Source organism: Apodemus sylvaticus, chromosome 14 (assembly GCF_947179515.1).
Source record: "Apodemus sylvaticus chromosome 14, mApoSyl1.1, whole genome shotgun sequence".
Taxonomy (NCBI): domain Eukaryota; kingdom Metazoa; phylum Chordata; class Mammalia; order Rodentia; family Muridae; genus Apodemus; species Apodemus sylvaticus.
In genome coordinates, this window is record NC_067485.1 from 44,567,178 (window position 1) to 44,595,100 (window position 27,923).

The 27,923-nt window shown below is 46.1% G+C and overlaps 1 protein-coding gene, 3 non-coding genes and 1 pseudogene across 4 annotated transcripts; all 5 read left to right on the plus strand.

The window, feature by feature from the left end:
- The first annotated feature begins 3,610 nt into the window (after positions 1–3,610).
- On the plus strand, positions 3,611–3,683 carry Trnav-aac (transfer RNA valine (anticodon AAC)). Its single transcript has one exon. It is a non-coding gene; the product is annotated as a tRNA-Val (tRNA).
- Positions 3,684–10,089: 6,406 nt separating this feature from the next.
- Prss16 (serine protease 16) lies at positions 10,090–16,978 on the plus strand. Its single transcript, XM_052156625.1, has 12 exons — positions 10,090–10,156; positions 10,231–10,397; positions 11,301–11,400; positions 11,503–11,632; positions 12,733–12,856; positions 13,038–13,115; positions 13,209–13,256; positions 13,735–14,025; positions 14,472–14,613; positions 16,403–16,582; positions 16,657–16,802; positions 16,922–16,978. Exons 1-12 carry the CDS (start codon positions 10,090–10,092, stop codon positions 16,976–16,978), a joined length of 1,530 nt encoding a protein of 509 aa, XP_052012585.1.
- A 7,067-nt stretch (positions 16,979–24,045) lies between these two features.
- Positions 24,046–24,117, plus strand: Trnaq-cug (transfer RNA glutamine (anticodon CUG)). Its single transcript has one exon. It is a non-coding gene; the product is annotated as a tRNA-Gln (tRNA).
- A 1,620-nt stretch (positions 24,118–25,737) lies between these two features.
- LOC127665319 (uncharacterized) lies at positions 25,738–25,814 on the plus strand (annotated as a pseudogene).
- An 842-nt stretch (positions 25,815–26,656) lies between these two features.
- On the plus strand, positions 26,657–26,738 carry Trnas-gcu (transfer RNA serine (anticodon GCU)). The gene has a single exon. It is a non-coding gene; the product is annotated as a tRNA-Ser (tRNA).
- The last annotated feature ends 1,185 nt before the right edge of the window (positions 26,739–27,923 follow it).

The window sequence follows — 27,923 nt, forward strand, 5'->3', positions numbered from 1 at the left end:
CTAAATACCAAGGTCCAGCAATCAAAATTCATTATTTGGCTTGACACTGGCTAACGTCCAATCAGGACTTAGCAACTCATCCTAGCACAGACTTTCCTTTTCTCCTTAAAACCCACTCTGGCAGAAATACCTGCTAGTGTCTTAATCTGATTCAGGGGCAGCTGCTTCCCACCCACACTGTCGCTCCAAAGTAATAAAGCTCCTTTGTGTTGAGAATTTGGTGTCTGGGTGGATTCTGTGCCAACTCCAAGCCCTCCTCCTGACACACACACACACACACACACACACACACACACACACACTGGAGCAGAGAGAAATTATAGAGTTCACAGTATCACCTACCCAGAGAAATTTTCACATTCTTGCTGAAAATAGAAAAAGAAGAAAAACCCCTCTAACATAGATTAACAAGACTCTCAAAACACTTGATGAATTGGGACCTCTATGAATGGCAGACAGGCATGTTTTATAATTAGAAGAGGTGTTTGCAAAGCACGATGCTAGGTTGTAATTCCAGCATTCGAGAATCAGGGGAAGTGGATCTGGAGTTCACGATCATCCCAGGACTTGTCTCAAAAAAAAAAATCAAAATAAAAATGAGCAAATATTTTAGCACACACAAAAGTATGCATACAAGTTCTAAATAAACATCAGAAAAGATGCTTAAGGCTTTAGAAATACAAACTAAAGTCACTGAAATGCCTGGATGTTTACTGGAGCTTAAAATAGCAAGGCTCAGTGAAGCTGTGGAGGAATATAAACGCTCACGCACTGCTGGGGTGTGGCTTTCAGAAACAACTCAGCAGTTTCTCCTTAAGCCTGCAATACAAAGGTGATAACAGGACTTTAAGAACACAACCTCGGCCGGGCGGTGGTGGCGCACGCCTGTAATCCCAGCACTCTGGGAGACAGAGGCAGGGGGATTTCTGAGTCCGAGGCCAGCCTGGTCTACAGAGTGAGTTCCAGGACAGCCAGGGCTACACAGAGAAACCCTGTCTCGAAAAAAACAAATCCAAAAAAAAAAAAAAAAGGAACACAACCCCACTGTGGAGGACAGACACAATCATTACACACACAGATTCTCCAATACTACATTTTTCTCTTCTCAAACAGTAATCACCCCCCCCCCACACACACACACATACACACACATACACACACACACATTTTTAGATTATTGGACTATCTCTTCATTAAAGTAAATTGAAAACTCCACTATTTGTTGACTGATGTTTTCCTAAACTTTCTGGCTAAGCCCTCCTGTGAGGAATGATCTGAGGCCTGCTCTGAGACTGTCCCACCTCTGTCAGCTTTCCTGCAGGGTCCTGGAGAAGCTTAATCCCAATGGAGAGTTGAGTTTCTTTCCTCATTGATCCCAGGAGAGCGAGGGCAATCCAAGTTTCTCTACATGTACACGTAGCCTGCCCATCCCCGGTCCCAATAGCCTAAAAGGTCCAAGAGTGCCTGTTTGATTCCGCTTGTCTGAGCTACGGTAAGATGAAACATTCAAAAGTTCTAAGTTTGCATAAGGAACACGTGTCCCTCAGGAGACAAGAGGAGACAAGGTTTTAGCAAGGGACCCAAAGTTTGAACGCACAAACTTATATCTCTTTTATTTTAAGTCCACTAAGCCAGGCAGCAGTAGAAATGCTGTGCTCCGTTACACTGTCCCAGCTTATAAATGCGGGCTGAGTGGTTATGAAGTTGCAGCTATGAAATCTGCAGTTAGGTTTAAGAGCATATGCAACGGAAACAAAGCCTTGTAGTGCTGCTTAAAAAGTAAAAAAAGAAAAACCTCACATCTGATTAAAACAGTTAGATCTCTGTATATTAAGTGAGATCACGGCCTGTCAGGGTGGGGTCAGAGGATGAGTGTATAAAGGACAACATCAAAAATGAGTCCTACTTACACTGATATACAGAACCGGTTTTAAAATATATTATTCTACAGTGCTTCTTGCACTATACAGTAGAATCATCTGTGGGTTTCTCTGAATAGCCCTGGCTGTCCGGGAACTCACTCTGTAAACCAGGCTGGCCTCAAACTCAGAAATCCTCTGAGATTTAATCCCACGTGCTGGGATTAAAGGCGTGCGCCAACACTGCACGGATTTTATTTTTTAAGTGCTTGTCTCCAGAGTTTACACATATGGGGCGGAAGAGACGGCTTGGTGCTGGCGAGTGCTTGTTTGTGGCTCTTGGTCCTCAGCGCCCAGGTTAGCGGCTCACAAGCACCTTTAACTTTAGGTCCATAGTGTCCAGCGCCCTCTTCTGGCCTTCCATGGGCACTACACCCAGATACACACATGTACACAGAAATAAAAACTTTTTTTAAAAAAGTTTTTAGAATTTAAATACTCATATATAGCAAAAAAGTAATAGAAACGTATATAGGTTCATGTATGTAAAGAAGTTTAGAAAAGGAAACTTGCATGTGTGAATAATAACAGACATAGAGCAGATATAACAACTCTCTCATATCTGCTGGTGGGAGCTACACTGATGCCACCATTCTTGAAAGCACCCCAAAACCTTATCATCAAGTTTAGAATATCTATATCTAAATGATTGTGCCCACCTGAAATCCCAGCATCAAATCAGAAGGATCAAGAGTTCAAGGCCAGCCTTGGCTACATGATACCCTGTCTCAAAGACAAAAGTTCCTTACATCTAGTTATCTGGATATTCTTCTCCTAGTTTGGTATGACTCTCACAGCCAATAGTCAATATAGAACAATAGAAACATAGTCATAGGTAGGTAGATATTAATGGTAGCATTAACATTGACCTTTCTAAATCGAATTCAACCTTACTGCCATCATTGGATTAGGAAATAGCGAAAGAGTGATAAATATTTGTGACTTAGAAAGTCCCAAAACAACATCACATAGTAAGAGTCCCCCTTACTAACGATCTCTGGGCTTCCGATGCTATTCCTTCTGCTTTGTCATCCATCCGTGTTCGTGTGCTGACGATCTTCAGCACTTCTAAAGTTGTGCATACTGCAGTGAGGCACAAAGAGCAAAGGCTCTGTTCAATTTGCCATCACTATAGTTAGGTTTAGTCTGCTTTCCTGTGTGACTGTCCATCACTGGACACACCACACCAAACAGTGCTGTAATATACATATATTTATTATCAGGCATAGATAGTTCTTCATTCATAATGGCTCATACTGAATAAAGTTTTCCTCTCCTGACTGGAGACTTCTCCAACACATCCAAGCCACTGATCTCTTGCATCCTCTTTGCAAACAATACCTTGGCCTTTTGTGTCAGATAGTCAAGAGCATCTCCCTGAGCAGTTCCTGAAAATGTTGGAATGAAAACCCAGTCTGGTGTTTTAGCCTAAGGATGGAAAGGTAAGATAGGCTCCGAGAAAGGGAGCCTGCGTGCCTGAGGAGATTCCATGAAGTAGAATTTGCCAGGAGTCGACCCGGGCTTTTGTGCCTGGAGTTCCTGTAGAAGGAATTGCAGCTGCATAGGAGCTTTACCTGTTTCATGGTTAGTCTTTGAGTTTTAATTTAAGCTGTTGAATTTAATAATTAAAAGCAGAAAAATAGTAGGGTGTGTTTTTAATTAACTCAGAAAAGAAAGCCTACAACATGGGTGTTTCCGTAGTGTAGTGGTTATCACATTCGCCTAACACGCGAAAGGTCCCCGGTTCGAAACCGGGCGGAAACAAGTTTTAATTTTTCACATTGTAAATCATCTTTACACAGAAGTTTGTTTTACTGTTCAACCACAGACTGACTGCCAGATGTAAAAGCGTCCGAACGCAGCTCGGTGTTTACTCCTGGCAGAGAGGGTGGCTCATTCACAAAGAGGAGCCGACAAGCTACTTATTCTTAGTTCTGAGACAGACGCCCGGAGGGTGGCGAAAGGACATTTCCAGTTAGGGCTTAAAGAGACTTCCAAAGGTAGCGCTGGAGGCAAGTGAGCTCTCTCCAGACTTCTTCCAGTGATTTTCAGGTTTGTTTCCATTCTCGGGCCTCCATGTTGTACACCTTAAAACAGTCCGGCCTGGAAGTCACTCTGTCCAGGGGAGCCTTACATGAGCGACAACCCTCCTGCCTCAGCTCCCTAAATGCTAGGATCACACGGAGAGTAACCATGCCTGACTTCCAAGCTGTTTTGGCCTGTTTTCCATCTTTTGTTTTGCTTTGTTTTGTGTTTCGGTGGCTGTCGTTTGAGAGGGCGCGGCGGCAAGCCCTAACTAAGCTCTCAGGATGCATTCATTACCTAGCTTTGGTCTCAGGGAGGCTGTTCCAGATTAACAAAATTAAAACAAACAATGCAAAACTGAGCCTAGTCGTTTTACCCTTAACTGAGCTGAGCCCTTAAGCTTCAAATATCGTTCCCCCTAATTTTTAAAAAGTTTGTAGTTTTCTTTTCTTTCTTTCTTTCTTCCTTTCTTTTCTTTCTTCCTTTCTTTTCTTTCTTTCTTTCTTTCTTTCTTTCTTTCTTTCTTTCTTTCTTTCTTTCTTTCTTTTTTTTTTTTTTTTGGTAAGGAAGCCAGAATACCCTCCAAACCTGCAGTTAAGGGAAACTGGACTGAAGATGTCCTTTATAGGTTTGAACCCCCTTTCTAGCCAGATGAAAAGCAAATTTGTAGTTTTCATACACACTTTTCATAGCTAGGTTATTTTTATCCTTAGAACAATGACTGCTTTTCCTTGACCGATAACCGCGGATATCTTTTAAAGGGTGAAGAAGTGCTTCTCCCGGCTTGTGTTGTGCATGTGCGTTGGTGCATACGTGAGCGGTAGGTAGGAAATAAATGATAATGATCACACCAACCCAAGTGGAGGGCTCTCAAGAGAGCAAACCAGTCAGGGGCAGACAAGCCTCTTATGGAAACTCACAGGAACGAACGCTAAGGGAAGAACACGAGGTAAGCTTCCACCATTTGCTCTTTACCATCGCACCAAAGAAAAAAAGCATACTGGGTCCCAGTCCTAGACAAAGGGACATATCCAGTAGCACACACCGAGTAAACGTACGCGGACAGTAGCTGGACCGTAGCCTCGGGCGGCCGCGGAGAAGGAGAAACTTAAGACTCCGGCGGGGAATCCTGATAGACTAGCCTTCCACCAAACATCCAGTCGGTGCACTGGGGAAAGCGAGGACGGGACCCAGGTGCAGAGCAATTGCTTACCTCTGACAACCGCTGTGCCCCAGAGCCCTAGCGGCGCGCCCTCCGCCTAGTCCCAGGATGTTATGGGGTCCGGGACAATTGCTCCGGAGCCTGAAGAGTTCCAGTTAGGAAAAACCTCCTGGTGATGTCACACCCGCGGAACACTAGGGTTGCCTCATTTTCGTAGTTCAACGCTACAACCTTCAGAATATTTAAATGTCTAAAACTTTATCTCCCTCTCTCCTTCCTCATTTCCATTATTGTTTGTTGGTGCTGTTGTTGTTTTAATGTAGTGCTTTCAGGAATTCCCTGCCCATACCAGGAATTTTAAAGCCAACTTGGCAACTTCCTCGTGTGTGTGTGTGTGTGTGTGTGTGTGTGTGTGTGTGGTGTGTGTGTGTGAGAGTGTGTGTGTGCGCGCGTGCGTGTGTAGAGTTTTAGAGTCAGCCAAACTGATTTCTGAAGACGTCGTGTCCGGTCCTACCCTCTCCCCAATTCTTTCATTGCCTGGAGATACTATTCCCCTCTAACCTATTCCCTATCCTTTGTGAACCTAAATTGCTCCACTTTTTGAAGATGACCTTGTTAAAGTAATCAGGATATCCGGATGTCTGACCCGGTCTTGTCTCTCGTGTCCTGTCGTCCCCCACCCCATTCCCCGCGCCCCCAACCTCTGGTACTGTTTCTGAATGCTATATATTGCTTCCGTTTGAAACAAAATGAGACGGATTTTTGTAGACTTACAGTATGAAACTAAAGCGTAGACAGACTTGCAGAGTCCTCGGTGTGTTTTGTGCTGCTGTTGCTTACGTAGCTTAAGCCCGTTTTATTTGCCGGAGGCTCCGGAGTCTGAAAGAGGGACAGCTTCCATTATCAGGAGGGACAGTGGCAGGAGGACCGTGAGGGAGACTTGGTTGAGGTAAAAGTTTTGTGAAATTTACAGTCTGCTCTACTGGACATAATCTGAATCTGAGTGAATTTTTTTCCTGTTTTGAGAATGACGATATTGCAGACAGATTCATAAGTAATGATCAAGTCTTCTCTCTGTATATTTCTAAAAAATATATCTGGTTTTATATAAAACCACCAGAAATTTACCTAATGTTGACCCTTTACGTGGTCCTTCCCAGCCCTGCTTTCTTTGCTATGATCCTAGAAGTATATGATGCAGTTCTGGTACTGACTCAGTCAACAGATCGCAGTGAGAAGTTTCCAACGTTGAGTTCTCACTTCATCTTCAAACTCTTTCCTCAGCATTTGTTGATTCCTAGTGTGCATCTTCCCATCCTAGTCCTTGACTGCATTCCATGGAAATAAGTCTGCTGTCCTTTCTCCTGTGAGACTGTCTGGAAAGTTAGGCCTCTTCTTTACTGTAAATATAGCATTATTTTTATCCTTATAAAATATCCTTATAAAAGTATTTTTTATCCTTATAAAAGTAAACTGTTGCATCATCTTGAAATTATTGAGCAGATTATAAATTCTGAATAATTTGATACAATCATTGTGAAAATTTAAATGCAGGACATAAACATTTATTTTATTAAAAGATTCATTTTAATTTTAATTTATTTTAGTTGTGTGTATGTGTATGTGTGTGTGTGTGTGTGTGTGTGTGTGTGTGTGTGTGTGTGCACATGCAAGTTCAGGTTCCTATGGAGGCCAAAGTCATCAGATACCCCTGAATCTCCATTTAAACTCCTTTAACAAGTATGTTTGTGTATATATGATTGTGTGTGTGTATGTGTATGTGTGTATGTGTATGTATATGTGTGTATGTATGTATGTGTATGTGTGTATGTGTGTGTATGTGTATGTGTGTGGGTATGTGTATGTGTATGTATATGTGTGTATGTGTGTGTATGTGTGTATGTGTGTGTATGTGTATATGTATGTGTATGTGTGTATGTGTGTGTATGTGTGACCACCTCCTACTACCCCTCAGTTTCCTGGCCTCTACAGGTATTCCAACTTAAACAAATGTCTAAAGACTCAAATCTAATCTCCACAGGAGACAAACATGTTGGTCTTTCTGGGTCTGGGTTGCCTCACTCAAAATGACCGTTTCTAGCTTCAGAAACTGATTAATAACTTTCATAACTGAAGTTCTCTTTGCAGCTAAACAATATATCACATGTAAATGTACCACTGCATTTCTATTCTGGGTGGAGTGGGATAAAAATCACAAAGTAGTTTTAATTTACATTTCCTTGACGGCTAAGGGTGTTGAACATTAAAAAAAAAAATATTTCTCAGCCATTTGTATTTCTTCTTTGAGAATTTTGTTTAGTTTCATGCCCCAATTTTTTTGGATTTGGTTTTTTTCGAGACAGGGTTTCTCTGTGTAGCCCTGGCTGTCCTGGAACTCACTCTGTAGACCTGGCTGGCCTCGAACTCATAAATCTGCCTGCCTCTGTCTCCCAGAGTGCTGGGATTACAGGCATGCGCCAACACTGCAGGGCAATGCCCCGTTTTTTTAATAGAGATGTTTTCTTGGCATTTAGGTGTTTTTTTTTTTTCAGCTTTTTGAGTGTTTTATATTTTAATCCACTTTCAGATGTATAGCCAATAAATTTTTCCCATGTTGTAAGGCTGCCTCATTATATGCAGAGATGATCCATGTGGTGGTTGAAAGTGGTTGTCAGAGCCAGTGGGAGGAGCTTCAAGTGCTTCTAAAGGCAGGCTTAAGTTCGTTGCTATGAAGCTACATTAGACTGGAACCTACGTTCAGTGCAGCACAAAGAGTACATCCCTACCTATTATGTTCCCTGTTTTTGTGTTTCTGTTCGGGACCCTGGGTTCAATCTGCAATGCTGAAGAAAAAAAAATTACAACAGAAAAGGAAAAGTGTGGAAAGTGAAAGAATAAAACTTGCCAATGCTTGGGGATAGAAAGCTTGGAAGAGGCTTAGCTGACAAACATGTGAGTACAAAGCAGTTCCGTGTGGCTGGAGCAATGAGACAGAGAAAGGGGCTTGCTGTGAAACCGTGAGGGGCAGCAGGCTATGTGCATTTCAAAGGCCACTTTAAATGCTCTATATTTTACTTTGAGTAAGGTGGGGAGTCAGGAGTGTGTCCTGAACCATGCAGGGAATGTCTGGTCTCATATTTAATGGAATCTCCTGTCTGCTAATTCAAAATGACCATGTGACAGAAAGAGGAAAACCTTTAAAAAGCTTCTTGGACAAGTCAGTAAAATGGTAATCAGAAGCGAGAGCACTGACGTTCAGAAGTCATCAAATCTTTGATACATTTTTTAAAGAAGATCTAGCAAAATTAATCGAAGAATTGTTGTCACAAGTAATCACAATGTACATGGTTGGTGGAATTTAGTGTTTAGCAGGGGAAGAAAGAAGAATCCCAACCTGACTGGAGCTGACTTTCTCGTTAAAGACAACAAACTATGTGTACACGAAAATATGTATACGTCTCATACTGAACAGGTGGCTCCGCACTTTAGAATATCCGTTGCTCTTGGAGAGGAGTCAAACTTGCTGCACCTCCATGGCCGCTCACCATCATCTGTAACTCTAGTTCTAGGGAATCTTGCATTCGCTTTTGACTTTGGGCACTAGGCACAAACATAGTCCACATATATACAAATAGGCAAAGCACACATAATTTTTAAAAACCTAAATTATCTTACACTGCCTTGAAAGGAATAAAGCATCAGCCTAAAGGAGGGATAAAGATAATTACTTTTTTTTTAATGGAACCCTGGGGTTTTTTTGTTGTTGTTGTTTTAAAGATTTATTTATTTTATTATATGTAAGTACACTGTAGCTGTCTTCAGACAATTTTCTTCTCACTCTTTGCAGTCTTCAAACACTCAGACAATTTTCTTCTCACTCTTTGCAGTCTTCAAACACCCAGAAAAGGCCATCAGATCTCATCATACGGATGGTTGTGAGCCACCATGTGGTTGCTGGGATTTGAACTCACAACCTTCAAAAGAGTAGGCAGCACTCTTAACTGCTGAGCCATCTCTCCAGCCCAAGATAACTACTTTTGGCAATTAATTATTTTCTCCTGTATCCCATGCTGCCCTCCAACTTGCTATGTATAGCTAGAGATGACTGAACTTCTCACCTCCTCCTCCTGAGTGATGTGACTATAGGCTTCCCAGTCTTGCGTTAGCACGCCTGGCTAATTTGGTGCTGGAGATTAAACCCAGAGTGCCATACATGCTAGGCAAACATCCTACCAACTGAACCACATCCCAGATCATTGTGCCTTTGAAAAATGGTGAACACCTTAGATCTTTCTGAACATTAAAGATTAAGAGGGCAAGTCCTGTGGATTTGTGAAGAAATAGCAACTCATGGAGAGGACAAACAGGGGTAAGAATTCTAAGGCAGCATAAGCCCGCTGTGTTCATGCACTGCACAGAGCTTTAAGGAAAGAGTGATTTGACTGCAGGTCAGAGAGAGTGGCGAACATGATTTGGGAAACCTAGAAACAGTTAAGGTAAAAATTTGGGAGCAAAGAACAAAAGGGAAACTGATTCTTGGGACAACCAAGGATGTGCTAAGAAGCAGAAGGACTAAGGAGGAGTAAGGGGAAACTGAGGGTGCGAGAAGAGCTACTAAGAAACCGGAAGAGGATAAAGCATAAAAGGGAATGGGAAACCAGCAGGGGAAAGGCTGACTGTGGCAGCACCGGAAGAGGATGGGGAGGACAGTGCGCGGGGGGTGGGGGGGGGTGGGGGGGGTGGGGGGGGTGAGGGGGGACTGGGGCAGAGAGTACTGCATCATCCAGCCTCCACAGCCTCTGGCGTCTGGCTATGCTGTAGCAGTTACCACTGACGCCTAACCTGTCAAGAGAGGCGTCCCAAATGAAATAGGAGCTTCTCCTGAAAGACAAAGGTCAGCCCTGGGGACATATTATAGGTTTTCAGGGATGGAAAGAGAGCAGAGAGCCTGGAGCCCGTGGTGCTGACACCCAGTCCTGAGGGATGGCAGTCAAGGCTCCATGGCTGGGTTTCCTGCTTCTCGTTTCCCTCTGGGGACTGTCAGCTCCAGGTAAGATGGGGTTGAGGGTCAAGTAGGGAGACCTGCAGAGTGCAGCCTAACACCCATGCCTTCCTTTTTCACAGCCTTTCTTCTCAGGCGCCTGAGAGAACACATCCAGAAGTTTCAGGAGAGCTCTACCTTACACCCAAGCTTTGGCCTAGGCCACAGTCCTGGAGCTGTCCCCAAACAAGGGTGGTTAGAACAGCCACTGGATCCCTTCAATGCATCTGACAGACGAACCTTCCTGCAGGTGAGGCCAATGTCCCCTGCCCTGTCCATCAGTCAACTTACTCTACACCTAGTCTGTGTCCCCAGCTCCAACTCCAGTTCCCTGCTTTCTACCCTCCCCTGCACACCTGTAATCCCAGAATTTGAGAGGTGAAGACAGGAGAATTGGGGGGGGGGGAAGGGACAAGGTCATCCTGCATAATGAGTTTGAGACCAGTGTGGGTGACATAAGACTGTCTCCAGAGGTGTAGGCGTGGGATACCCAGCAGGTTTTAACGTGTAGCGGAACTCCAAAACAGCCTTGAAATCAGGAGTGACAAACAGGTGTTCAAAAATCACAAGGAGGAATAGACAAATGTACCCCTCTTTATTCCCTTCTCTGTATATAACCTCCAATGGTCTCCACACTATTCCTAAATCAAGTTAGTCACTACTTACTCTATACAGACTGCTTCACAAAATAGCAGAGCCTACCAAGCACCAGCAGTTCCCTCTGTCCTGAGGATTTAAAAATAAAAACAAGCCAGGTGGTGGTGGTGGTGCACACCTGTAATCCCAGCACTCTGGGAGGCACAGGCAGGTGGATTTCTGAGTTCGAGGCCAGCCTGGTCTACAGAGTGAGCTCCAGGACAGCCAGGGCTATACAGAGAAACCCTGTCTCAAAAAACCAAATCCAAAAAACAAAAAACAAAAAACAAAAAAAAAAAAATTAAAAAAAAACACAAACAAAAACATCTAATTTTTTAAGGAAAAATACTTTATTGCACACATTGGAAAAGCACCACAATCTGGGAAGAACATCCCAGGGCCTCAAGCATCTACCTTTATAGTTATGTGCTCTAGGCAAGCCCCGCCAGGACGCCATATGGGGAAAAGACTGGAGCGAGGGGGAAGGGAGTCAGGAAGTTCACTGTCTTTCTTTTAGCGGTACTGGGTGAATGATCAACACAGAATTGGCCAAGATGTCCCAGTATTTCTGCACATAGGAGGTGAGGGCGGCCTTGGGCCTGGCTCAGTGACGGCAGGTAAGAAGCAAGCAAGGTGTTGTCCAGGAAGGCAACAGCAGAGCTCCGTAGTGTAGCGCATACTCAACTCACAGCCACCTCTCTACCACGCGCTCCTCCCAGGGCATCCTGCGGCACTGGCCTCTGCTTGGGGGGCCCTGGTGATAAGCCTCGAACACAGATTCTACGGTTTGAGCGTGCCTGCTGGGGGCCTGGATGCGGCTCTGCTTCGCTACTTGTCCAGCCGCCATGCGTGAGTGGGGATAAGGAAGGTGTTTGGACTAGAATGTTCTGTTAGTCTCCACAGCTGTGTCTCTGCAACTGCCCACTATCCTCTGAGTCTCTGGCTCCCCCTTTTCTTCTCTGTGTTCTTAATCTTTCTCCTGTCATCGATAACTCCATCTCTCCCTATTTCTATCTTTCTCTCGCCCCCCATTTCTGTCTTTCTGTCCAAAAAATGCTAAAGCGCTCACTGTGGACTAGTATTCCAAACCACCAGAATTTCTTAGCGACATTATCGCCACATCCTCTGTGACTGCCCCCGACTAACAGGTAGAAAACAGGAACCTGTCTCAGCATAAATTGGAGCAGGGCTCGCCAAGCTCATGCCTTACATCTGCGGCTGCGCAGAAGAAAGTCTATAGGAGCCGCGGGGCTCCTGGTTAACTCACACTCTCAGTTACTCCCGTTCGTGCTACCTTGACTGTCTCAAGCTTTGGAGTGCTTTTCTGTCTTCAAGGCGTGGCCTTCTCCCAGATACGTGTACGTCTCCCTCCTTCTGAGCACGTCACGTTTGTTGCTCAGCCCCCCATCTCTTTCCCCAACTTCTCACCTGCTTTAACGTTCTCGACGAGCCTGATCCCGATCGCTTCCTTTCCACCCCCAGGCGCCTCTCTTCCTCCTTCGGTCTCCCTAACTGTCGGGGTCTTGCTTCCATCTCTTTACGTCTCTCCATCTCAGTTTTCTCAGTGAGCTCAACTGGCTTCGAAGGCAGCTACTCACTGACTGAGAACCACCTCAGAAAAGCGGAGGAAGAGAAAGGATGTTAGCCCAGTATCTCTCCTGTCTCCTGGTTTCCCCCAGTCCCCAGTTCCTTAGCCCCTCCTGCCTAGACCCCTTCTTCATCTGGGGCGTCCTCCTCGACTGTCTCTGGCTTCTCCCTATTATTTTTTGTCTAAGTTTTTAATCTCACGCGCTAGGAATCTTTTCTGTTCTCACCTGAAATAGGTGGGCTTTTCCCTTGGTATAGGCAGAGAGAGTTATGGGAAGGAACCTTGGGCCCAGCTGAGGTTTTGGTATCGGTCTACACAGTGGCCCCCAGGGGTGTAGGGTTCGACTTTGGTCCCTTTGCAGGTTGGCTGATGTGGCCTCCGCTCGCCAGGCGCTCTCTGCCCTCCTCAATGTGTCTTCCTCCAGCCCTTGGATCTGCTTCGGAGGCTCCTACGCCGGCTCGCTGGCGGCCTGGACCCGGCTGAAGGTCCTCAGAACGGGACGGGTGGGCGGGATGGGAAGTCAGCCTGCAGGATTCCGATCCAGGGGTAGCGTGAGCGTACTCCCTCGCTCCTCCCTAACCATGCGCATCACTGGGGCCCGGAAAGGGACACCGGGCGCAGGCACCCACCCGTCTTTGCACTAGGCTGACGCTCCTCCTTTCGTAGTTCCCCCACCTCGTCTTTGCCGCGGTAGCCTCCTCCGCACCGCTGAGCGCCGTAGTGGACTTCTCCGCGTATAACCGGGTAAGAGCTCAGTGGCAGCCGGAGGAGGGGAGTGGCGGGGGCGGAGTCCCGGCCAAACCTGCACTTTCCCGACGTCCTTCCCGGGTGCTGCAGGTGGTGGCCAGAAGCCTGACACAAGTCGCCATAGGCGGATCCTTGGAGGTAGGTGGGTTGTAGAGTGTGGAGGAAGGCGAGGGAACGGAAAGAGCTCGGGAAAACCAGGGCAGAATGGGGACCACCAGCCTTAGGACAGCCCGGCTGCGCAAGACCTTAACGCAGGGACGCAGTCTGGTTTTGCAAACTGCTGAACTGAAAACTGGGGAGGCATCTAGAGAGGAGGGGCCCGGTCGGGAAGGGTGGGGATCCAAAACTGAGGGGAGGGGAGGGCTGGGCTAGAGACAAGCCAGTAGAGGGCGGGGCCGAGGAGGGGTGTGGTGGGTTAGGGGTGGAGTCATCGAGGGCGGAGCTCTAAGTGAGCTCTAGGCTACCTGTGTGAAAGTCGGAGGCTTAGGAAGATGCGGGAGACTGGGAGGGAAAATTTAGAGAGAACAGGGAGAGAGGTTGGGAACTTCCCCAAGAAGATGCAGTTCCAGAAGGAAAATTAAGGCCCCGCGCGAACGTCGCTTCTCGGTTTCCGAAGTGCCTGGCGGCAGCCTCCGCGGCCTTCGCGGAGGTGGAGCGGCTGCTGCGCGCAGGCCGGGCGGCTCAGGCCGTGCTGAGGGAGGAATTGGGCGCCTGCGGGTCCCTGGACCTTCTTGAAGACCAGGCGGAGCTGCTGGGAGCGTTGCAGGCGCTGGTGGGAGGCACTGTGCAGTACGACGGGCAGGAGGGAGCGCCGCTAAGCGTGCGCCAGCTCTGCGGACTCCTGCTCGGGAGCAGGGGAAACCGCAGCCACTCCACGCCCTACCTGGGGCTTCGCCGGGCTGTACAGGTAAGCCACCCGGACGCGCGTGCAAGCCAGAGGCTAACGGAGCAAGGCTGCGCGTCCACCTTCACCGAGCTCAGACAACCGAAACCCTCCTCTTCGCCTTAGATTCCTTATCTGTATAATAAGGCTTGCATGTCTCATCCATCTGATAGTAAAATTACCTTATTAAGTAATCAAGTACTAACCACTCAGTATACAAATGCAGAGACCATGAAATTACTATCTCTTCGATCCTGTTATGTGATCTTGGCAGCAGCAATGTCTGGCAAACGTTGGACATGGGTTACAATGACCGCCTCTGGTGGATGCCCACTGACTTGAGATTCCCAGTTTTCCTCATGCTTGACGCTTGATCTATAGCCCTACTATAGGCCTGTGGCCCTGGCCTGCTAGGAGAGGAGGGAGATATATAGATCTATCCATACGTGCATGTATGTATTCTCCTCTAGATAGTCTTGCGCAGCATGGGACAGAAGTGTTTAAGTTATTCCCGAGCAGAGACGGTGGCACAGCTGGGCAACACCGAACCGCGAGTGTTTGGCGTAGGGGACCGGCAGTGGTTGTACCAGACATGCACTGAGTTTGGCTTCTGTAAGTGACCCACCTAACTCCCAAACCAAAGCATCTTCCAGATGGTCTGAACTCACAGTCACAACTACAGACCTTGTGTAACCCCCAAAGTGTCTGACTGGAGAGAGTAAACAGCCACCTGGAATGCTATCACACTCAGGCTCGAGCATAAAACGGCCCCTCCTTCCTTGTGCTTCCTGTATTCTATGCTAGAATGTCTCCAGCCTTTCTCACTGGGCTAGAAACCTTACCCTGGCGCCTCTTTCCCATTGTCTGGATGTCCTGTCAAGCACCACTCTGAAACCTGAACAAGTTTCCAGTCTTCCCATTCTCTTCTTCTTACTCTGTGGTCCTGACAGAGGTGCCACCCAGTGCTTCCGGGTCACAGACTTCTTCCGGTCTCAAAGCTTGTACTTCACCTGTGCAGTCTGACTTCAACACCATGGTCAGAAAAACCTTCCTAAACATGGGATTGCATTTCAGTGACTCAGTGTTGTAGTTGCCAGACCTTCCCCCCCCCCCCAAAAAAAATACGGGATGATTACTAGTTAAAATCTAAACTATAGAAATGAAACAAAAATAATGCAGATTAAAAACTCATACATCACATGTACAAAGGTGGGGGTGCATATCTGAATATGGGCATCCTGTGTCATTTGTCAAATCTGCTCATCCCACCCGAGTTAAGCCTTTGTTCCCTTTTTGGGAAAGAGTTTTATCAGGTAACCCAGGTTTACCTTCAACTCACAGAAGTCCTCCTGCTTCAGCCTCCCAGTACTGACATGACAAGCATATGCTACCACACTCAGATCAGAGTTGAATGCTACATTCTTTGTACAGTTTCTGAAGACAAGTGAGGTTAGTGGCATGAAGTAAAATGTCCAAATTCCATTTCCTATCTATGTGCTCCTGAACAAACTTAGGCAAGTGCCAAACTGTTATTGGCCAGGTTCCACAGCTATAAACTGAGAATAATAACAGTACTTTTCTTACAGCTGTTGTAACACAGCTTTGCATATTTGGGGCTGCCCAATATACCAGCCCCTACAGCTTAGGAATCCGGCACATGCTGTTCCATGTACTAGGGTTATCCGTTCCCCCGTTCTGCAAAGCTTGCTCATCTTCCCCGCCTCACCTCAAGATACCCTTCCCCCACTACCTTGTATCATCTCTGTAGACAAACACACAAACAAAAAGCCCAACCGTGTCCCACTTCTGCTATTCTGTGTTTAGTACATCAGCTCGCACTCCATCTCCCCCTCTGAGTGCTATGGCAGCAGAGCATGGAACTATTTTGGTTGCCACTTTCTGCCCAGTATTGCCCGACATATGTCTGAGAGCATTGTAGGTGGTCGGCCAGTGTGAAGGAGGGCATTCCTGGGAGGCCAAGGAAGTACTATTTTCCCAGAACACTGTGAGACATGGATGTTAAGCAGGGCAGACATGATCCAATTTGAGAAGCAGTCTTTCCAGATCCCCCTTCCCTCTAATCCTTTGCGTGTGCATTTTTTCTCTTTTCCATATTGGTTATTTCTTCTTTTTGTTTGCCTCACCCATTCTAACTCAGGTCCTTCTTCTTGCAGGATGCTCTCCCTGAGCCCATTGTGTTCACCTTGGAGCCCTATCATCTGTCCTTTCCTATCACAGCCCTGTCACTTGGGAATGCAATGATCTGGGATGTGTGGGTCTGTTTGGCAGAACTGTGAACTCACGAGGTCACTACCGTGGCTGTTCTATAAATTACTATTGGAGAAGAGCAGGAGGCTGGCTGTTTGTATTCTTCACACTTTAAGGTACTCTCTTTCCACAGATGTCACCTGTGAGAGTCTTCAGTGTCCTTTTTCCCAGCTCCCAGCACTGCCCTTCCAACTGGAACTGTGTGAACGAGTGTTTGGTCTCTCACCTGCGTCTGTTGCTCAGTCTGTGGCCCAGACAAACGCCTATTATGGTGGCCAGAGCCCTGGAGCCACCCAAGTACTGTTTGTTAATGGTGAGTGTGCCACCAGAGCCTGACTCTCCAACGTTGTAGCCCCAGCACAATGCCACCCTCTCTTTTCTTTCCAGGGGACGTAGATCCCTGGCAGGTACTGAGTGTAACACAGGACTTGGGACCCTCTGAGCCAGCCCTTCTCATTCCCAGTGCCTCCCACTGCCTGGATATGGCACCTCTGAGGCCTTCAGACTCTCCCAGCGTCCGCCTGGGGCGTCAGGTAAGAGAAAAGTCCCTGAGCGGTTTTTTATAGTCTCATTTACATACTTTTTTGTATGACTTGTCTTTTACTGGTGCTGAGTTCTGACTTCCAGAATGCTCCCCATCTCTTCTTCACAGAAAATCTTCCAGCAATTACAGGACTGGCTCAGAGATGTAAAGATAAGACAGGATTGATGTGGGATCTAAGCCCAGCCCTTGCCAGGGTTGTCGCAGGAACTGCGTCCTGGTTCTTTTCTTCAATGTAGAAGAGAAAGCAGCTGGTTTGGAAGGGGGAAGGAAGCTCCTGGGACTTGGGACTCAGTGCCTGTTCTGCCTGCTTGTTCTCAGTTTACCCTCGTTGGCAACTAGGAGTTCTTTGTCACAGAACAAAATGTAGGCAAATGATCTCTGTCCTTTGTAGGTGGTGATATTCCATATGGTAAATGTCAGGGAAATGTGGCTCTCCGTGCTGGAGCCTTCTTCTCCCAGATAAGAATCTGGCTTAAATTCTGCCTCTTAATTCTTGACTGGGCCCCTACTGCATACAACTCTCCACACCCTGACTCCTGAGTTTTAGTCTGTGGTAGTTAATCTTCATTGTCAGCCTAGCTGAATTTAGAATCACATTGGAAGCGTAACTCTGGGTTGCCTTGGAGCACTTTTTCAGTAAAGCTCTATTGAAGAGGAAAGACCCCCCCCCCAGATGGTGGCAACACCCACCCCTGAACCCCAACTGAATAAAAAGGAAAGCTGAGCACCAGCGTTCACTCCTCTCTGCTTCTGACTGTAGGCCTGATGTGAGCAGCTGCCTCGCACCCCTGCTAGCCAGCACACCTTTGCAGATGGACAGGATCCCACAGTGTGAGCCAAAGCTAGCCCTCCCTCCCTCCCTCCCTCCCCCCCTTCCATTCTTCCTTCCTTCCTTTCTTCCTTCAATGTTTCCTGTCACTTATTTGGTCACAGCTCCAGGAAAGGGAACCAATAATCTGTCTCTGCTTTCTGGTGTTTCAGTCTGGAGGAAATGGCTACGCAAACCTTCTCTGTGCAAAAACTTCTTTTGGTCTTCCTGAAGGGTTTGTTCCCGGGTTTCAGCACCAATGAAGGGGGCATAAAAAGAGAGAGAGGGGTTTAGGGAGTGTGGCGTGGCGGTGTGGGGGAAGGGGGTGCCTAGGCGGGCCCATACCCAGACACCTCTTTCCCCTGAGGGACCACATGCACACAGACATGGTATAGAATAGAGTTTATTCAGGACAGAGGATGGGAGTTAATGGTATAGTGGAGGTAGAGAAAGGCAGAGAGAGAGAGAGAGAGAGAGAGAGAGAGAGAGAGAGAGAGAAGAGAAGAGAAGAGAAGAGAAGAGAAGTGGAGGAGTGGAGGCCGGCCATGACCAAGTGGAGATGGGGGGAGGGGAGAGGGGCAGACAGGTGAGAGTGCGAAGAGTGAGAGGTGGGGGGAGAGGGGGGGAGGGGCAAGTAGCCCCTTTTATAGTGGGCCAGGTCTATGGGGCGGGGCATACCTGGCTGTTGCCAGATAAGTGTGGGGTGGAGCTTAGACAGAATACTAACACTTCCTTTATAGCTTCTTTACTCCCTCCCTCTTCCCACAAGCAAATGTCACCATTCTCCATTACTCTAGCTTCTTGTTTGAAAAGTCCTGAGTTCTGGCTAGTCGCCCCAGTTTTCCGAGTCTCAGTTTGGGGGTTGGTCCCAAAGCCAGCCTCTTAGGCTGTAGCACAGCTCACCCCTATGAGCAGCTGCCACTAATAACAAACGAGGGAGTCCGGGAGAGTAGGGTGGCAGCCTCTAAGGAACAGGTTGGGAATGAGGGAAGGCTAGACAGAAAAGGTGTAAGCTCTCTCTGTGAGGAAGCTCAAGCCCAAAGAACAAGTTTTACCACTTAGGGCTAACCTTAGCTCTGGTAACAGAAACCACCCTGGATCTTTTATTAGCCTCTAAGCACAGTTCCTCACCAGGTCTAACTGTAGACATTTAGCATGTGTGCTGGCCTTTTACACATGGTGTGTGCTTATCATCTGTTAAGAGAGCCATGCTGCACTGCCCCCCAAAAGAGAATCATGCCCTTCCTGCAGAATCCACATACTTGGGGTTTCCCTCCTGCTGTGCTGCATGTGCCTTCTGCAAAGTTCCTTGCAGTTTGAGACCTACATGGATTTGGTCTATCTTCTTCCCTCTAACTTTCTCGGAGCTTCTGGACAGGGCTCATGGGTCTGACTGGTTCTGCTCCTGCCTTCGGAGGTATTCCGGCACTGTTGCACACCTGGGGAGTGGGTTGGGGTTTCCGGGATGAGCGAGCATATATCATTGGCTGGGGCTTGGTGCTGGGAATGCCTCATTTACCTGAAGAGGAATGCCAGGCTTTAGCTAGACGCGTCCTGATAGGAAGAGGGAAAACTAGAAGCTGTAATTTGGCCACTAAGCTAGTGACTACCTAAAGAGTGGTGGAGGTGGACTTGTAGGGCTATGTGTGATCCTGCCTGGCTCAAGATGGGAGTTCCAGGGTTTGGACATGTCTGGACCTCATTCTTACTGGTTTAAAAAAGCTTGAAAAATAAAAATAAAAAATCTCAACCACAGCCTCCCTTTTTTCCCAGCCTGTTCCTAGAGGCACGCTCTCAGACTTGCAAAACCAAAAATTAAATGAAATCACATCAACTGAAAGAGGACTGCTGTAGAGGAGTAAGGAGACCAATGAGAGGAGGGGTCAAAGGGCGATGAGGAAGGAGGATGAATATCTTTACTTTGCAGATCTGCACAACTTGAGAAAGGCGGTTGATTCCAGGACTGACTTGGAAAGAAGATTTAAGATCAATTAGTTTTTCTAATCCCCTTGCCCCAGGTTTTCATTAAGCAGGGAATGCTCTGCCCCACATAGCTGTCTGTTCCCAGCTCTTCTGACAGAAGAGAGAACATTGCCTGGGAGAAGAAAAAAATTGAACTAAAAAAAAAAATCGAACTAAAAAACTTGACTGTAAAACACAGTTGGGTTGAGTGGGCAAAGGAAGACACGAACAACACATCAGGAATTCAGTACTTGGGTATGCGTTGCACAGAACTATTGGCTGGCAGAAGGGGCTCGCCCTCGGCTTGGCACCGTCAGCACCAACTAAGCTACCAGATCAGTGACAATCTTTCATTTCTCCGTGTGGTGCACAGACACACATGGAGACACAACAAACACCCATATTTTTTAATGTTACTTTTAGCAGCTTAATAATAGGGAAGTGAGAAGTTTTATGCACTTTAGAACAAGAATGGTCTTGTTATTTCCCCAGTACACATTTGAATTGTCTTACAGAAGCTTAGGACGGTCACATTTTAAGTGCTTTTAGCAGGTAGAATTACACATTTGAATCTTAACGAGATTTCAACACCCTTTCTTTCTCCTGTGCAGGAAGTGGGGCATGAGGCAAAGGTGTGATGGGAAAGACCATTTTTGAGGGGTTGTTGATTAGCATTCATGACCTAACTCAGCCACCAACTCCAATAAGCTGTATCTGGAGGAAGAGCCTGAGTGTTAAATGTTTCCGCACGGCGCCCCTGCTTGATCTTTGCTTAGCCCCTGATCTAACGATCCGGAAGGTGAAATACAAAGAAAGACTGCATTTCTTATTTAAAGGTTATCACAACCTGTGCCGGGCTCTTCCCAGCCTTTGGCTCGCCAGAACAGGCACTTCTGGGAGGCACTGCGGCAGGCAGTTCGGCAGTTCCGCAGTTCGGCAGAAACCAGCAGAGCACTGGCTGCTGCCTCTCACCCCCTACCTCCCACCCCACCCCACCTCCCACCCCACCCCACCCCCGCGCGCGCGTCACTCCCCCCCCCCCCCACTACCTGCTACCAAGGCAGCTCTAACCTCTGCACTTCCCAATGAGAATCATAATCCCCTAATGAGAAAAATGTTGAAAACACCCACAGATCCACAGTTTGCTTTTCCCTTTTTATTTTCTTCAAAGTGCCTTTTATATTAAACTAAAACCATGCTCAAGTATAAAAAATCTTCTCCCCATCAGAGAGAGGCAAGATGAAAGTCAAGATGTCTTAAATTGCCTTTGATGCCTCCCTCTGAAGTCTCGTTCTAGCTAAGCAAATACCATGTTTGTCATGGGGTTGGGGAGAGGAGGCTACCTGGGGGGTCCGGTTTTTGTTTGTTTGTTTGTTTGTTTTTACAGTAACTGTATTCTCATCAGTATCCATTAAAGCAAAAGACAATTTGAATAAAGACGTTCTCGTGGCTGGGTTAAAAAGATAACCGAGGCAGTCAGGAACTAACCTAGAACCTCCTGATCCAGTCAGACACAGTTCCACTGAGCCATTGGCCTTGTCTAAAGTCTCTCTACTGTGGTATTTTAGAATAAGGCTTTAGAACTATTGCTCCCTTTAAAGCTGCCAGGCAACCATTCACTCTGCCCTTTCCCTCTCTACTCCTAGACCCTACCCTGCCTGGCAGACGTGCTCCCAAACTTCCATTATTTTACCCTCAAGCACTGCTCGTCATAGGATGCACCTATTCCTAGAGTTCCTAGGGTCAGAGCCTGGGTCCTTGAAGCCCTCACAAGTCGACCTACATCAATTAAACTACAACAGTGGAAAGTTTAGAAAGGAGACTTATTTAGCTTGACCACGTTTATAATAGTAACAGGCTCAGTGAGCTGCCCCTCCTCTCCCAACCTCATATCCATATTGCAGGTCCTGACATGAGGTTCAGTCATTTATTTATCTAATTCCATTCATTTTTTTGCTAGTGTTGGGGCTGGGTGTTCAAGGACAACTTTCATCAGTTTGTCCCCTTCTCCCTTGTGGGAGCCCACAAGCACCTTTACCTCGAGCCAGAGAACCAACTTTAAATAAAACAATAAAGTATGCATAATTAAGCAGTCCTTGTTAAGGAGTGTTCCTACCTATCACCATCACCGATAAGTTCTCAGAACTGTGTCAAATCTCTTTCTGGAAAGACAAATTCCCTTCCTGGCTGGTACCAAGCCCCGAACTTTTTTTTTTTTCTCAGCTAGAGATTCTAAAGCACTGTGTCAATGGTCTGAATAACCAAGGAGAGAGGTGAGGCGTTGAGGTATCTACTCAGTATTGTGTCATTCTTTTGGAGAGTCACTGACAGTTTCTGCTTCCAAACTCAGCCCACTCCATAATTTCCTGGGTCCTACAAGATGGCAGTTTCAGAATGTCCTATGGTCTGATAACACTGAACAGGGAAAGATGGAAGAAATGTTTACTACCTCCAGAAAAGCAGCCCCAAATTTCTGGACAGCTGTTGGGAAAGAGTTTCTCCCAGATGTGTCCTCTATTATGGTCTCTACTACTCTGAGTTCCCTGTGGCTGATTTTAGTGGGGGTGGGGGTGGAAGCTCTGGTTTTAAAAAGGAAAATAGGGTTAGAGAACTCAGGACAGACAATTTCTCTGTGAACAAATAAAGAACAAGCCAGATAAGTGTTATATGGTAAAGCGGATCTCATATTCCCTTGACTCTCACAACCTCTCTATCTGAAAGCAGATGGAGAAATGGAGATCATCCTTTTCACAAATATGTCCTTTCCGGAACATCGATACATATCTATATCTATATCTATATCTATATCTATATCTATATCTACATCTACATAGATATAGATATAGATGTAGATGTAGATATAGATATATCGAGAGAGAGAGAGAGAGAGAGACGTGGAGACATAGCGGTAGATAGAGACATATGCCTTTGCTTCATTTCAAGGGAGATTTTCAGGGGGGACAGGGACAACGAGAACTTTTTAAACCAACTCTGCTGACATTTCTCTTTTTGAAACAGGAGGGCCGGTGCCTCGTCCCCAGGAACTTCCCAGGGAGTCCCTCGCAGAGGGCCGGTGGTTGTTGAGAGCCATGGTCCAAAGGGAAATGGTTTAAAATTCTCATGCTTTTTCCCTTTGTTAAAATTATTATTAATAACTCTTTTTCGTTTGTTCATTTTAAGACTCAATGCGTATCTTTAAACTGACCTTAAACTCGAGGTTTCACCTCCTCCCTGAGTGAGGAGATTATAGAATAGATATTTACCTTAACTTGAGGAGCCATCTCCCTGGCCACCGGGTGCTCCTTGTTTCACACAGAACCAGACAGCCCGGTGCCTTCCGTCAGTTACTGGCGCAGGCAAATGGTCCTCCCACTGTAGGATCTGTATGATTTTACAGTATTGCTCTCAAGAGAGGAATCTGGGACTGTTTGCACTTTACCTGCGAAACCCAGTGAGGTGCTCTCCTAGAATTTTTCTTGTGTAGCGGTTAACATCGGTCTTGGCTCGCAGACGGATTCTCACTAAGGAGAACGAAGCCCGAACCATCTGGGGAGCGTCCCCATAAAAACTGCTCACGATTCTTTATTAAAACCGTGTTTCAGTTATTGCGCTCAGGCCGTTTAATACTGACAGGAGCATACAAGGAGAGGCAGGGTTTACCCTGCAACCTGTCTCTGCAGCGTGGAGTCAAAGTAAGCTCGGGAGAAGGGATTCCTGAGGCAGGAGCTGGCTCTGGGCAAGTGGTCGGGGGTCACCTCGGGTCCAATTCCCTTGCGCAGGGAGGACCTGCCCGGGCCGCTCTTAAGCCTCACTCACACGACTGCATAGATCCCTCTAAGTCTAGCAATCTCGGCCCGTTTATTTCAGTATTTGTAAACACCAATGCCTCGGTCCATCATTGTGAACTTGGCAAAAATATCCGCCCCCCCCCCCATTTGTCCTTTAAAACGTCAGATCTGACCAGAAAACTGAGATGGACTTAGTCTGTGATGGGGATGCTCTTGCGGGTTTCACCGGGTGGCTGAGTCTTGGTTGAGGCACCCACGGAGGACATCAGGAAACTCAATACGCCAGAGGACCCCTGTCTTGTTCAACAACCTCACCTGGTTTCCCGGCGCTCTGATTCCTGAACCACTTGGTAGGAATCCTTGGGCATAGGTGGATGTTGGAGAAGACTCCTGGTCCTTGAAGTCAGTGTTTTCTGTTAAAATAAGGAGGTTTGGGGGGTTCTGATCAGGATATGAGAAAGAAGCCCTGTGCAAGCTGAGATTACCGAGAGTTTGAAGCCATCCTAGGCTACAAAGACTGAATAAAAAGGTGGTGGTGGTGGTGGTGGTGATATAACCGAAGAAAGCAAATTATCTTTTCTTAGAGAATTCGAAAAAAATCTCTTGAGATTTTTCAAACCATACGTTCAAAGAGAATCTCTGGAGGTACTTGAAAGCAACGCTGTATCCCGTGTGGTTCCATGGTGTAATGGTTAGCACTCTGGACTCTGAATCCAGCGATCCGAGTTCAAATCTCGGTGGGACCTGCATACTTTTCTCATTTAAATTGAAATCAATTCCTAACAATCTCACCTTAATCCAGTTAACCTTCATTCGACAACTAAGTAACTATATTCTTATTTATAGTATGTTTCTTGGAGAGAAAAAAGGAAGAAACGTCCAGAAGGAACTGCGGTAGAAAGGGGCAACTACTCACAGCTGGGGTGGGGGTGGGGTGAGGGAGCGGGGCAGGAGGAAGCAACTTTTGAAGACGGAGAGGAAACAGTCCGTGGCTGTCAGGCCATTCCTATGGGTTTGTTTTTGTCCTTTGACACAAAGTCTCACTCTATCCTCGAATGGCGTCAGACTCAACGGCAATCCTCCTGCTTCTGTCTACTGAAGACCGGGACTTCAATTTGCTAGCTTTTGGATTTATTTACTTTTGGATTTATATACTTACTTACTTACTTACTTTTTTTAGATTTTTCTATGAGACGGGGTCTCATGTGACCGAAGATGGCTTGAAACTTTTAATCTTCCTGTCTCCGCCTCTTGGGTGCAGGAATTACAGATGAAGCAGGAGGACACGGTTGGCCATAGTCGCCAGTGGGTGGGGAAAGATCCAAGCTTGCCCAGTTTGCACGAGCACACGTCATGTGAACGGAGAAAGGGAATGACACCACAAGAAAGACGTCACTGTGATGTCACTGATGGGCGGCGGGAGGGCGGGACTAAGACGTCACTGTGATGTCACTGATGGGCGGGAGGGCGGGACTAAGGTTTCTTCTGGACCAAGCACTCAGCTCAAGGTTCAGCTCCGGCCGGGAGGGCGGGAACCGAGCTCTCGAGCCGCGATCCGAGAGGCCCCAGAGGTCCCCAGTCACCTTGGTTTTTCATGCAGCATCTCTGTTTAACGTTGTTTTTTGCTTTTGTCAGTTTCATACTTGTACACAGGGTACTGCGGCCGTATTCACCTCTCACTACGCTTCTTCCCCTCCTTCTCCTGCTCACCTTTCTGGCGAGTCCGGTTCTGTGTGTGCGCTCGCGAGCAGGTCTCACGCTCGCAACCATACACAGGTGCTGTGTGCTCATAATTACAAGGCCACTTAGCATTCAGTTTCACAGCGCACAGCCGGCGAGACAAAAACAAAACAAAATAAAACAAACAACAAACAAAACACAACAACAACCCCCCCCCCAAAAAAAACCAACCCTCGGGAAATAGTGTGTCTGCAGTCTCCAGGGTCAGAGGCTGTTTTACAAGATTTCATCGAGGAGGAAGGAGGCTGATTTTCTTTTCATAACATCTCGCATTCAACGACAGGGAGCGCACATATACCGTAGGAATTCGGTGTCTTGCCTTTTCATTTGTTTAGACTTGTAAGTTTAATTTTGTCTACAATGTTAGTTATTCCTATCTTGTTTTATGTAACCGCAAATCTGCGCGCTATCATTTACTAAATATAGGAGATCTTCATAATAAATCCACCTCTTGTAAGATTTACTGGATTTACTCAACCATATATGACCACTCTGTAATTTTTTAGTTACGTCTTTTGGTATTCGCTCTTCTTAAAATACAAAGGCAATTCAAGCTAATAGAACCAGGCGGAGAACATAAGTTTGTAATTACTGGAAATATTTTTTTTTTTAAAATCAGAATAGTAAGCTTTGTGCAGTGGCAGTATCATAGCCAGTGAGGTTTATCCGAGGCACGATTATTGCTAATTGAAAAATCAGAATAGTTTATAGAAGTGTCTTCTATTGCAGTAGATCATGGCAGAGTCTTTGAGCACAAAAATAACAAAGAGCTTGACATAAAAGTCTTAAGCAGATTTAGACTGCCTTGTGTAAGAGGGAAAGGGTAAGGGTTCGTGGAAAATGAATATTTATCCTCAGTTTAAAAAAAAAAGTTATGAGGCTAAAACAAAACAAAGCAAAAACAAACATAATCCACACATCAAATGAGGTACAAGAAGAACGGAGGAGTGGCCCCTTGTTCTGAAAAGACTCAGTGAAGCAGTATAGAGCAAAATCAGAACAGGGAAGTCGGAAGAGTTGGGTGGGAAAACAGGGGGAGGGAAGGGGACTGATGGGACTTTCGGGGAGTGGGGGTCCAGAAAAGGGGAAATCATTTGAAATGTAAATAAATATATCAATAAATTAAAAAAAAAACAAAAACAACAAACAAACCTAAGATCCCAGCAATTACTGAATCAATAACTAAGTAAGACAGGTAAGTAGGACGATAGGGGAAGGCTAGCACATGTACTGGGAATCCAGTAAAGAGAACACGGAGTTCAAGGACGGCAGAAAGATTTTCATTGCAGGGTAGAGAGCAAGTGTAATCCCGAGAAACGAAAAGGGCTGAGGATAGAGATGGACAGGTACTACGATGGGCTCATCAAAACGCGAAAGTATCCTTTCGGAGGAAGAAAGTTACTGCATATGAGAATTCCTTAAGTAGTCTTTTAGGTTGAAAACTGGTTGCACCATACAGACTACGAATTCAAAGTTTAAGACGGCCATCCAAATAAGTATAAGAATTAAAAGTGAAGGAAAAAAATAAACAGTCAAGGCAGGAGGGACGAGGTGGCCGAGTGGTTAAGGCGATGGACTGCTAATCCATTGTGCTCTGCACGCGTGGGTTCGAATCCCACCCTCGTCGTTTGGCTTATGTATTAGCATATTTCCAAATTTTGAGCTAACCAAAGTAATCCGCGATCCCTATACTCCATGTTTTTCAAATCCTACTTTACCCGTCACACAAACCGCAGCAATTACCAGCTATGGAACTTACTTTCTGCTGTCACAGCCACAGCCCACCATTACCACCATGACCGGCACCTCTACACATAGTAGGAGATTGCATTGTGCCTTTTTCCTCTTTCAGCCTCAGTGTCACAGGAAAGTGCTTGGTAATCACCTGCCCTTGTTTTGCTTTGCAAATGCATCTAGTATTGCTCCAGTATTTCTACTACTTACAGAATCTTTAAGCTTTAAGATTCCTTATTTTCAAAGTTCCATCAAAAGTTTCCTTCTAACTTTACACTTGAAAGAAATTTCAAATTTATGGAAGATGTTGTAAGAAAACTTTTATCAGAATTTACCTATTTCTTCTTTCTCTCCCACAGGCTCTTACTTTCTGGCTGGCTCTGCCCTTCTTGTTCTCTCCATTGTTTTTTGGAACACACCCACCCCTGGTACCAACAAACAAATAAACAAGCAAACAACAAAATAGTTGCACGGTAAGTTAATACATCATTGTACTTTGCTCTTATGGATTTATTTTCTAAAAGTAAAGATATTTCATTTATAACCACAGAAAATTTTGTTAAATATGTTAAAAATCCCACATACATATATATATGGTGGGATTGTTTGTTTTAATAATTCATTTGCATTCAAGTTTATCGGTTGATGCAGTTGTGACATTTACTGCACTTGTCTCTTCAGACCAGGATGCAGGACGCAGGCTGCAGGATACAGGCTTAAATAGGACTGTGTGTTGTGCTTTATGGTCCTCCAGCCCCCAGGTGTGATATCTCTAAGGTATCCCTTTGTATATCTCACGAAATTCCCCTTTTGAAGGTCAAAGTCCTTGATCACTGAAGTGGAAAGCGGGCTGGGAATTTGGCTCAGCACTTAGGAGCACAGGCTGCTCTTCTGGAAGCCGTGGTTAACCCTCTGCCCTCCAGTTTCAGGGCATCCAATGCCTACCATTTGCTCATACACACTGCAAACACAGATGGAAGCAAACACTCACACATATAAAGACAAAATGAAAAAATTAAAAGGTAAGGAAATGAACCACTAGTAATTTGGGCTTTGTGTAACTTTTCCCCTTCATAAT